The sequence below is a fragment of the Panthera uncia genome, chromosome B1, assembly GCF_023721935.1.
Source record: "Panthera uncia isolate 11264 chromosome B1, Puncia_PCG_1.0, whole genome shotgun sequence".
NCBI classification, from domain to species: Eukaryota; Metazoa; Chordata; class Mammalia; order Carnivora; family Felidae; genus Panthera; species Panthera uncia.
Window position 1 is genome coordinate 115,936,042 of NC_064811.1, and position 12,285 is coordinate 115,948,326.

At 44.4% G+C, this 12,285-nt stretch overlaps 1 protein-coding gene across 1 annotated transcript in view; it reads right to left on the reverse strand.

The window, feature by feature from the left end:
* Positions 1 to 332: 332 nt before the first annotated feature.
* Positions 333 to 12,285, reverse strand: part of SETD7 (SET domain containing 7, histone lysine methyltransferase) — a 50,766-nt gene continuing 38,813 nt past the window's right edge. Inside the window, exons 7-8 of the mRNA XM_049632191.1 lie at positions 10,535 to 10,692; positions 333 to 6,103 (exon numbers count right to left, since the gene is read on the reverse strand). Of these exons, the coding sequence (XP_049488148.1) occupies positions 5,923 to 6,103; positions 10,535 to 10,692 (339 nt within the window). The 3' untranslated portion in view covers positions 333 to 5,922. The remainder of the gene's footprint in view (positions 6,104 to 10,534; positions 10,693 to 12,285) is intronic.

Below are 12,285 nucleotides of genomic sequence, written 5' to 3' on the forward strand. Positions count from 1 at the left end.
AGCTTCCCATCCTTCAGGTATTTCCCCTGGTCATTTCATTTATAGCCAATACCCTTAACCTTTATGTAATCAACTAGACCCTCTTGTGTGAGGTTGATAATTCTTCTGGATTCATAGGTACACGTGGAGTCGTGCTAAATACAAAGCTCCTAACCATTTTATACCCCTCCTCCCCTCTCCTCTAATGCTTTGAAAATGGCAAATGGCTAATCACATTTTAAAATAACTCAAAGTGTAAAAGTTGGCTTAGTAATTTCGACATACAATAGACATGTCATAAGAAAAATGTTACTGCCTTTCCGCCCTAAATGACAAAGAAAGACACTGACAGGTGATTGTATATTTTGTTTAATACTTGCATTGTTTCTATAGCGCAATTATAGCAATCTTTAAATTTACTTTTCATTACAAATATTTGTCAAGTTTTGTTTCAGAAACATTTTTCCTACTCTCTTGCACATGCACCCAGACACACTACAAAAAAACTCATTCATAACACAGTAAGGGCAAACATTATTCATGTAAACATCTTTCATTAATTTCCCATAATTTAAAAAAATCATAGAATCATAGATCTTGAATAAGGCTCATAGATTTAGTTCAAATTCCACAAAAGACCAATCTTTTGTTAACTGTGACGGGGTTAACTTTTGGTTGCAATGAATGCTGAAAGCATACCCCTAGGTTCCAATCCTTAAACATACCTCACAACCTAATAAATGCATTTCAGGATAAAAGGAGAACATAGAAAACGCAAGAGGAAACCTTTTGAAAGAGGGAGCTCAGACCATGAACCTGATTTCTTCTATAGTAAGCAGACATCACACACCCCCGTGGTTTCCCAATGCAAGGATCGAAGTTAATTATAGGAACCCAAAATATAACCAAGTCACTATGTTAAGATACATTGGCGTGTGTGTACATATTGCTAGTATACACAGTGAAAATTTGTCATGTTTATCATTTCTTTATATCCAGGACCGAAGCAGAGGGAAAACAAACAAACAAACAAACAACCCACTCAAGTTGAATGCCGTTACAAAGGAGTTGTTCTAGTAACGTAAGAGTCAGGAGAGTTGGGAGGTATGTCCCAGAGATGTGATTGGTCTTGATATTAAAACGACTTCTAACAACAGTGTGTAAAGTCACAGACAGAGGAAGCAAGGATTTGCATTATCCGAGGACGTCTCTCTCTGGTTGAAAGTTTGGTGCTTGCGTGCATAGTCTCCCAGAGCTGAGACAGGAAATGGACTGTGCTGAGAAATGGGCCCCTTGCCAGCGGCTCCCTCCTCCTTCCTCCCAGTGAGGCGGAGGCCAGGAGGCAGGGACTGCTGGCAAAACCGTGAAGTTCCACCCTGGGGTCTGAACCCCAACTCCACTGAGGGCAGCCTCCCTGACATGTGTGACTAGGCAGTAAGGGTGGCGGTTGATGGTGGCCAGAAAACCCAGTTCTAAGGTTCCCACGGCCACATCTGGCTTCTGATTCTGCTGCCCTGCAAAGAAATTGTGCTCCGGATAACTGCACCAGTGTCTCTAATGCCTCTAATTCACTCGCGGGCCCTCAAAGGCCTGGAGTGATGTCACTTAAAGGTGGACACACCTCCATGAGCACCTAACTTACACCAGGAAGCGGCAGAGGCACTGGGGAAGCCTACAAGCTCTCTCCACGTCAGATGCAACAACGCAGGGCAGTTGCCATGAGTCAGAGTTATTTGTAGGCTTTTGAGTTTTAAAAATCAAAATTGACCTGCATTGTATCTCAATAGACTCAGGTAATTCTCACCAAAAATTTTGTAATTTGTTTAAATAGCACTGGAATAATTCAACTTCATTTAAATATATTCATTCTACCGTGAAAATATTTCATACAAACATCTATTTACATACAAACACATTAAAATTTGTGAAAAGGGTTTCCACCCCTGTGGTTGTATGGCTTGAAATAGTTTCATTGCTTTGAATATGTCTGCACACATTTGGCAAAATAAAACTATTAAAATTTAGTAGTTTTAAAATAAAAAAAGTGACAACAAGGCTCCAAATTCCTGAAGGGAAAGATCAAAGAAAACACAATCTATCAAGGTACCTCAAGTAGATGTAAATTTAATATATTTTGTGAACCTTTGATCTGTGGCAAATAAACATTACAACTATCAGTCTTGCAACATAGTTTTGCTTGTTTTTCTAAAAAAAAAAAAAGATGTCTGGATTCTAAATCACTACTCTTAAGACAGAAACTTGAGGCAACTGTTTTAAAACAAGGCAAAACAGAAAACTATACTTTCTTGGAAGATCTTAAATGCACTTTGTAGTGAGTGATTTAAACTTTTATATATTAAAGGAAAGTTTCTATAAAGTGCCACATACTGTCTCACTGAGAAGGCAACCCTTGAATTCACTGTTTACAGTTACTGCCATTTTAATAGTTACAATTAAATGTTGTAAATGGTTACACTTTTGCTTCCACGTTGGCCTTTCCAGGTTGTTGGTGATAAGGAAATAGTTTTTCAAGTGTGAAGAACCCGCAGAAGGCAAATACATTTAACTACAGCCCCGGACAGGTTCAAAGAGGTCTTGAAAAACGAACTTCCTTCTTTGTTTCTCAGGTAGACCAGGGATGAAGCAGGTTAAAATAAGAATAGGTACTATGAAACTCAAGCCCTCCCTGCCTGTTGCCTCTTAATGTCATCGTTCCTTTGTGTCAGAAACTCAGTCCTTACCGTTGTCTTGTTAGTCCGTTCAAATGTCCACGTGGGACATACTCCTACAGATTAGTTCCTATTCCTAACTCTAACACAAGATAATATTTTGTCATAGAAAAGCTGCTAAGGAAAGATCTAGTCATGCAGGAGTTGGACCGAGACGGCTCTGAGTGAATCTCCTCCAGACGCACCCTCACGGGTGCCAGCGTGTTTTGGGAGAGCACAAAGTTATTTCTTTATTCCCCACCGCATGGAATCTTCCACAATTCTGCTGTGGTCATGATGCGACCAAAACTACCAGATTTGGCTGCTTCCTGACATGTTTCCTTCCACCGTGGATGTAAAGATTCAGTAGAGAAATACATCCCGAGGCTTTCCCTGTCACACTTCGGCTCGAATAAGGAACAAACACGTTCCTTTCTCACCCGTTAATTCCTTATGGTACCTCAAACCACCACGACTTCTTTACCTACCTACAGAACACAGTGAACCTCAACCCCCCTCTGATTCCAGTCCATGACAAAGCCTTCCATTTGGGAGTAGGGTTTGGGGGGGGGGGTTGCGGGAGAGCAGGAGCGACAAAGCCAGGCAGAGACAGAGTAAATGGCCAGAGGTACGCACGGAGGGCCTCGCAAGAAAGGAGAGACGCTCAGAACAGGGAAATAGAGCACGGAAAAGAGCGAGAGATCAGCTGGACGTGGACAGCAAAGATTCCTACAGACAAGAGAGGAAGTGGAAAGACATGGGACTGCAGAATAGGAGGAAGAGCCAGAAGGCACACGAAGAGAGGAGGGAGAAAGAGCGAGAGAGAGCGAGAGAGAGCGAGAGAGAGAGAGGCTTGGGTGTACTTACTGTTTCCCCCGATTTGTCTGAAGGTCGCAGACACACTGCTGGGTTTTAAACTGAGGGTTGTCATTACATATCTAATTTGAAAAATGGGTTAGCTGGTACTCCTTACAACTCTTCAATGCCTTATATCAAAGGAAAGAAAGGAAGAAAAAAAGATTCCATTTGAGCGGGGTAGTTCCAATAACCCATCAGGTCAGAGATCACACCCCCCACTGCAGCCTCAGCAAGAATGACACTGTCCCCGGGAATGACGTCATTCGAGGCACAGCTGTGTTGGAAGTGTGACCGGCTCCATCCTGACCTCGCTCGCTGACCTGGCTCTACAGCTCAACTGGCCGAGGGCCAACTAGAGCCATCTTTCTCCTGAAGACAGTCACTGACTTTGGGACGCATTTGAATTAAAGCACCTGTCAGAATACAAGTCCCGGGACTGTCCCTCTGTCGCTGTCTACAGAATGGTCTCTTTCTACAGAGAAGAAGCTATCCTATCCTGCTGCGTTTTCATCTAAAAACCCTATTGGTTCCTTTTGCGGGAGATCTTTCTGGCAGCCCGACCACTTCTCACACGTGAACACTCAGCTCCACCTGGATGCACGCCTTGCACTGGCCACGTGCCCTGGCACTGCTTGGGGGGGCAGGGAGCTCCAGGATGCTGGGCCCTGCAAAGGAGGGAGGGGCCCCTTCTGTCACTGAGGGCTGAATCCTGTGTCCAGGGGCCGCCTGAACTGAAAGTTGTGAACAGCGCTGGATGGAGCACTTTTGCTAACTTCTTCCTAAGAACATCGTGCACCTGACAAGAAGGAGCAAATTCTGTCCTGTTTATTTACTCCTCTCGCTGCTACCAAGCAATCCGTGCTCAGCCAGAGCTCCCCCACTGGCTTGGAAGGCTTTCGCTCTCGAGACGAAACCGGCTCAGGTGACAGGTGCCACCACCAGCGGCTGCATTTCAGAACCACCGCTGCTCTCCAGAACTTTCCAGCTGCCTTGTGGAGGCATCTGAACAAGACATGGCTAGGGCACGTGGTGAGGGTGCTGGCAAAAGCCCAGAACTCTCAGAATTCATTCAGAGCGATCCCAGATACGTTACATACCTAACTAGCTAAACTAAAAAAACAGGGGTTTTCTCCTTATTTCTGCACTTGTGGTTATACATGGCTCGCAAAATCGCTGAAATGCTATTGATATCATTGCTTTTAAACTATACAGGTATTACTCTTAATTCACAATGCTTTGAAGCAGGTAAGTGCTTTGAAGTTACAATAATGAAGAGTTTTAGTATTAAGGTTTAGATTTGTACCTAGTGATCAGTATGTCTCTCTTAACAGTAGCAATTAAAAAAAAAATCAACTTTTGAATTCTGTGTTAGAATTCTAGTTTGTTATTTGACTTTTGAATTCAATGCACTGTGCCACAAGCCAGACTGCTCTATGTTATGTACATTTAAAGTGTACCCGAGGAGAAGAAATTACTAGTACTATTAAAGATATTGCAAAATTGCCACAGTTACTGCTTAGAAGTACTAATTTCCCTCTCTCCTTTCTTAAAGTATATATTACAACTCTTCCATAACTTAACGCAAACAACGTAAACTCATCTCTTCTCACATCTTAAAGCAAAGGTATCTTTGTTTACATGCGAGAATAATAATTCTATAATAATACCCTGGCCCTATGAGCCAGTTCTTTATATTAGGACATAATAATGAAACAATGATATAGAAAGAGCCAGAGAGACCTACGCACTGGCACGGACACGAAATCCATTTGGAAGTTTTCTCTTATAAAAGATATAGCTAAGATAGAGAATGAGACTGAGGGGTGAAATGACTCAAAAAGTGGGGTTCTGTTCGCTAGGAAAAAAAAAAACAAAGCCATTCTATTGCAAGATACAGATCAAAGGTTAAAAGGCAAATTATACTACATTTAGAGAATAAAAATGTAGTAATTCTCTATCCTCCACACGGCACATACACCAAGTGTGAAAACACACCTGGTGTTGGCCGTAGGAAAAAACATCATGGAAAAACCACTGGCTAAAAATGACTGAAAAGCCCCCTTTCCCTTTTTCAGTCTAATCATTTGGCATCTCTGAGTGTGGTACAGATTTAGACTTGAACCACCCAAGAACATCATGCTGTGTCAAGTGTTCGACAATACCTCTCAGTAGGACGTTGTTGCAAGGCTAGCTAATTTTAAATCTGGTATGAGTAATACAGTCAAGCCTAGTTAGTATGCGAGAAAGTCGTTGCTAACGCAGCGTGAGAGGATGTGATGTCACAGCATGAGCAGTCCCTGGTTGTCCCGTTGTCGGAAAACGTAGTGCATAGATCCAAGTTTCTATTCCAGGTCTCTGAAGCCCAGGGCTGAGCCTTTCACTTCTGCTGGGTGGCCTGGAAGGCCTTTAGCTCCACCTGGTACCACTCAGGGGCTTCAGGCCCACTCTTCCCCGGGGGACTGTGGTCATAGCCGTAGGCAACGGTGAGTTCCTCATCAGCCTCCACGGCTCGGAGTGTGCGGATGCATTTGATGGGCCCAAAGCGGGGGTGGACAAACCTAGACACCAAGAAGCACACAGTCATTCCTGGGCCAGACCAGGAGGTTAGAGGCAAAGCCTGGGTGTGGGTGGGGGTGGGGGTAGGAATCCCCCACGAGCTCTTCCCCGGGCACCACTGGTAGGTCCTCAAGTGTGGCCCACGTATCGGCCAGCATCAGCTTCTCACCTGCGAGCAGCTAGATGTGGAGAATCTCAGCCCCACCCAGACCTGATCTGGAATCTGCATTTTAACAACAATTCCAGGTGATTCATGTGCACGCTCAAGTTTAAAAATCTCTGTTCTATCTTTTTGAGCATATATGGCACTCTGTATTTATAAACCAACAATCATGGTCAACCACAAAAATCTGTCCTTAATGAGAAACTGGATCCAGAGCAGCCGGTCGGCATTTTGGCTCATGTGGCCCGTAGCAGGCGATGAGCCGGCTGTACCTTGTGGGCAAGGCTTTACCAGGATGCTTTGGGAGCTGTAAGGAAGAGCCCTCCGGACTTTTAAAAGCAAAAAACTCTGTATTCCACCTATACAGACAGAGGAAGTGTTGTTTTCTAGCATAAAAGTAGATGAAGATTTCTTTCCAAGAGGGAAGCCTAGACCTCTCTCCCAACCTGCCTTTTAAATATTTCCCTGTGAAGCATCTTGTGAAGGGAGCAGCTGTGGGTGTCTCAGAACCTGAGGCAGGGCTAACGCTATGGCTACGTTCCTCTACCAAAGGCTCCCAACCCGGTTCACTCCCATAACACCTTCGGGAGAATAGGAGATAAGTAAGTAACAGACTTAGCTCACCTAACGGCTTCCGAAACCCCAAATGGATATATACATATATGTAAGGCATGGCCAAAAAGAAATTTGCTTTATTTCTATATGTATTGGTCAAATAAATCTCATTCGTTTATAGTCACATTTTGAGCAAAGGACATTGAGACACCAAAGGAGAAGTTTCCAGACCCTAAGTTAGATTGGCACATGCACCATGATAGGAAGTACTTGGCTAGTTCCCTCTATTGGTGGTGAGGAAAGGAGTGTGTCTGTGGTTTAGGGACATCTTTTACATGGTGGACAAAGGAACAACCTCACCCTCACTCCCAGGGGTCTCTATGTTCACCCCACATGGGTGTCATCTTTCCTGGAAAGCACTCTTGACTCAGGGTCAGAAGACTCTGGTATGAGTCCTGGTTCGACACGTTATTACTGCCCCCTCTCAGAGAGCTTACTTCCGTATCTCTGAATCTCACTTTCCTTACCTGCAAATTCATGGTAATACTAGTAATCCTAATCCTATAAGAGTTGTCATCGTGACAAAATAGGATCACATATATAAAACATCTCACACAATACTTGGCACAGAGGACTCAGCTACTCTAAGTGACTGCATGTGCATTGTGTGAGCATGTGCACGCGCACAGAATTCTCATACTGTGCCCCATCACAGACATCCATCCCTGCCCCGGGAACTCAGGAATTCCTTATGAAAATCACAACTCTTTGTCTCTAAATTAAAACATTTCATGAAAAAAATAAGACCCCTGGGGTGCCTGGGTGGCTCAGTCGGTTAAGCGTCCCGACTTTGGCTCAGGTCATGATCTCGGGGTTTGTGAGTTCGAGCCCCACGTCAGGCTCTGTGCTGAGAGCTCAGAGCCTGGAGCTTGCTTCAGATTCTGTGTCTCCCTCTCTCTCTGACCCTCCCCCGTTCATGCTCTGTCTCTCTCTGTCTCAAAAATAAATAAAGGTTAAAAAATTAAAAAAAATAATAATACCCCTGAAATGGAGCTCAAGCTAATCTTGTGCACTGAAAAAGTCTAGGAGAAGCCTAAGACTTCTGTTACAACCCTCTTCTATTTTCATTTTCCTACTTGTTACTGTTATTTTCAAAGAGTAGAAAATGGACACCCTGAAAAAAACTCAATTTCAGGTGCTGATTCTCCAAGGCAAGCACTAAGGCACAACAATTAAGGACACTTAGCCACTTGGACTAAGAGGTCCGAGTTTCCTGTCCATGAGTGAGGGGACAGTAACGGAAGTTGCCCCACAGAGGTACTGGGAGGACTAAATGAGGTAATTCAGGAGAAGCTGTTTGCACAGCACCAGCCTAAAGTGCTCAGAAAACACCAGCAGCACGATTACTGGTCAAAGCAAACCTCTGCACCGAGTGGTTTGGCCCCTTGGTGACATGTTACCTATATTTACAACCAGGAAAGTAGTCCATTTGGCATTTTGTATCAGACTACAGCTTATGGGGATATTGTTTTGTTTATGTCAAAGTGTGCATAATAATACCAACGATTTTACAGACAAATGAATGCCGTGAATTGGTATCTGAATTTTTTTTTAAGTGTTTAGTTTTGAGAGACAAAGAGAGAGAGAGAGAGAGAGAGAGAGAGAGAGTGAGGGAGGGAGGGACAGAGAGAGAAACACAGAATCTGAAGCAGACTCCAGGCTCTGACCTGTCAGCACACAGCCCAACGCGGGGCTTGAACTCACGAAGGGTGAGATCATGACCTGAACTGAAGTCAGAAGCTTAACCAACTGAGCCACCCAGGTGCCCCATGTCTCTGAATTTTACATTATGATATATTATTATTCAGGTAGTCTTCCCATTACCCCAAACAACTAATATTTCACATTGGACTCAAAGAAAATAACCCTGAAGAGTACAGGGACTTGATTCTGCACAAATGGTTCCCTCCCTTGTCTCCTGTGCTCTCTTCCTTTTGGGGAGAAAAATCATGTCCTTGCAATGAAATCACAGAACTAATTTGTTTTGAAAGAGCAGTCTTAGTAGCATTTATTATCGCTAGTTACCACTGCTTTAAACGATTGTTGGTAAGCTGTGTGTAGCTTGGAACGATGCTTTGGCCTAACTCACACTGGCCACGAAAGCCTTGGAGTTAATAACAGTGTCAGTTTCATTTTACATGACACATGTCCTTTGCCATTTCTACCTGCCCTTTAAACAGCAGTTGTAGCTTCAGTACTTGCTTCTGGGTGCCAAGGGGAGCAAGTCCCTGCCAGAACAATTTTCGAGCCATCTCAGGGATGCAAGGAGGGACATTCAAATCCTGGCAATTTTCCCACAGATTAAATGCACAGGATCTAATCCTGCTTCTGTTAACAAGCAATACACTGAGGGACCGCAGGCTCTAACTGAGCAGGAAAGGTTGCACGCAGCTGCCTGGCCCCCAGGAGGATCTGGCATTCTCCAACTGAGCTAAGGAGATCAATGATGATGGTACAAGGAATCCCAACTATACCCTTCAAGGAATAGTCAGAGATGCTTCACTTTGGGAGGAGGACATTCAAGGGGTATAGGAAAACTTCTAAAATATTTGTAGGGCTGCTACGGGGAAGAGAGACTGGCATAGTGCCCGAGAAAGGGAAATGATTAGGGCCAAGGGCTGGCTGTTCCAGGAAACCCACTTAGTATGCACGGAAACAACATTCTAATCATCAGAGCCCAAAAGCTAGTTTCATAAAATCTTCAGTTTGTCCAGATAGCTGCCCTCAAGGGCGGCTCCCCGTCGATGGAGGTTTTACAAGAAAAGGTTCTACGAGCAGGTGGAAGTGGAGGCTCAAACTCTGAGAGGTAGGATTATTTGGCTTTTTAAAATAAGAGCTTTGTTGAGATGCAATTTATATACCTCATAATTCACCCATTTGAGGTATACAGTTCAGTGGGTTTCAGTCGTGCAACCATCACCACTGTCTAATTTTAGTACCTTGCACCACCCTCAAAAGAGACCCCATGCTCATGCGCCATTAACCTCATTTCCCTCCACTCCCCCCGGCCCTGGGCAACCACTGATCTATATTCTGTCACCATGAATTCTGCTGTGGTGGACAATTCATACCAATGGAATCATACACTATGGGCCTTATGTGACTAGCTTCTTGCACTTAGCATGATGTTTTCAAGGCTCATCCACATTGTAGCATGTGACAGTATTTCTTTCCTCTGTATTGTCAAATAATGCGGACTCTGATTTCAGGGGTCTTTTCCAACACCGAGACCTTGTGCCCTAAGCTCTAGCGTTTTATTTTCCTCCTTCCTTTCACACCTAAAAGAGTTCACTAATCTCCACTGTGCGGAACAATTTTAATTTTTCTAGTATTTCAAGTATAACACCACCCTTACTTTTCCAGAATGAGACAACGTAAGGACAAAAAAGCATCAACAAAACAGCGCACACAAAGTACAGTATTTCTGTAACATTTCTACCCTTCCAAGCACTTTTCCATTTCTTGGCCTACTAAGGCCAGAGGAGGAGCTAGTTAGATTCTGAGTTTCAGGTCATAACTGGGAGGGTCCTGGGAGGGTACTTGGAGGGAGCGGCCTTCTGTGGGGCAGGATGACACCTGTTACATGCCCTCCTCAGTCTCAGGGCCCTGGCGGATAGGACCTAGATCTGCCCTGGAAGCTCGGTGTCATACTCACATGTCGTAGATGCAGTTTGGAGTGAAGGAGTGATTTGCCTTGTGTCCCAAGGAGGCACAGTACTTGGATACATGGTTGTAGGGCTCAGGCACATCAATGACCGTTTCTTCATCGAGGGAGAGGGTATTCCCATTAAGGGCCCAGTCTCTGCTGTCAACCTGTAGAAAACAAGAAAGCAAACATTAGAGATAGCCATTCTCCCTAAATCTCAAAGAACATCAGCAATATTAACTCATTTATCCTTATGTTTCATGGTTTGAGTGTTATATACGTGAAAAGAACCTAAGGCATCTGTCTGCAAACTGATGGTGCGAAAGCCATTTATGGGCAGCACCAGGCAGCTCAACCTACAATGTATTAATTTTTCTTTATCTTCTATGAAAAAAAGGATTTGAAGTCCCTTAAAAGACACACAAAAATATAACCAGATGTCCCTAGGTTGTTTATTTCTTCACTGCAGGCTAAGACTTGTTACTTCAAAATCCTTCCAGCACCAAACTCAAATTTTTACACATCTAATTGTTTTTTTTTTTAAGTTTATTTATTTTTGAAAGAGAGAGAGACAGACAGAGTGTGAGTGGGGGTGTGGGGCAGAGAGAGAGGGAGAGACAGAATCTGAAGCAGGCTCCAGGCTCTGAGCTGGCAGCACAGAGCCTGATGTGGGGCTCGAACTCACAGACTGAGAGATCATGACCTGAGCCGAAGTCGGACACTCAACGGACTGAGATACCCAGGAGCCCCATTACACATCCAATTGTTTTTTAAAGGGCCCAAACAAAGCAGAGTTTTAGCCATTCAGGGCCTGCTTTCCTGGGGACACCTGACCCCACATCTGCCATCAGTAGATTAGATAATTCCAGCACCATAAAGCCCCCAGACGGCCTCTGTCCTTTGGAGGTCTCTGGCCCAGAGACCCCTCACCGTACCCCAGGTCACCTAGACACATAAGCCCCCTCTCTGCCCCTCTCTTTCCTGGGAGTTCCCTGCCTTCCTCCTGCTCTGTTTGTGGCCTTCGTGCACAAGCTTCTGGACCTTTTCATGCTGGGAGCACATCCCGTCTCTTGCCGCCCTGTCTAAGCACTGCCCAGTGTCAAGAAAACCTGTGTGCTACTGCCTCCTGTGGTCTTATCTGTTTCTCTGATCAACCTCCAAATCCCTTGGACCCCTACTGTGAAGGAGATGAGGCAAAAGAAAAACAAAAGTAAGAACATCGAGTGAAACCAGAACTTGAGAATGCAAAACTGTGTTTCAGGAGAGTCCTTCACCTTTGTTACAAGCGGGTGACCAATGTGACCAGCAGAGTTCCCAGCTACCAGTGTGCTTTCTTACCTACATTAGGGCTCATTCACTAATAGGCTTCCCTTCTCCAAGCCACTTCCCCACCCCAAGCCACAGCCCAGGATCTGGTGATGCCAGCCGAACAGTTTTTTGAGAGTAAATAGGATCACTTTTTTTTTTTAAGTTTATTTATTTATTTTTGAGGTGGGGGGGAGGGGCAGAGAGAGGCAGAGAGAGAAAGAACCCCAAGCAGGCTCTGCACTGTCAGCATGGAGCCCAGTGCAGATCTTGATCTCATGAACCATAAGATTGTGACTGGAGCCGAAATCAAAGAGTCGGATGCTTCCCCGACTGAGCCACACAGGTGCCCCTACGATCACATTTTTATATAGAACTATTGACTCTCAGAGGTGTACTTTCTCTCCTGCCCCTAAATTACAACTGGGCTATTATTTGTACCTGATATTTATTCA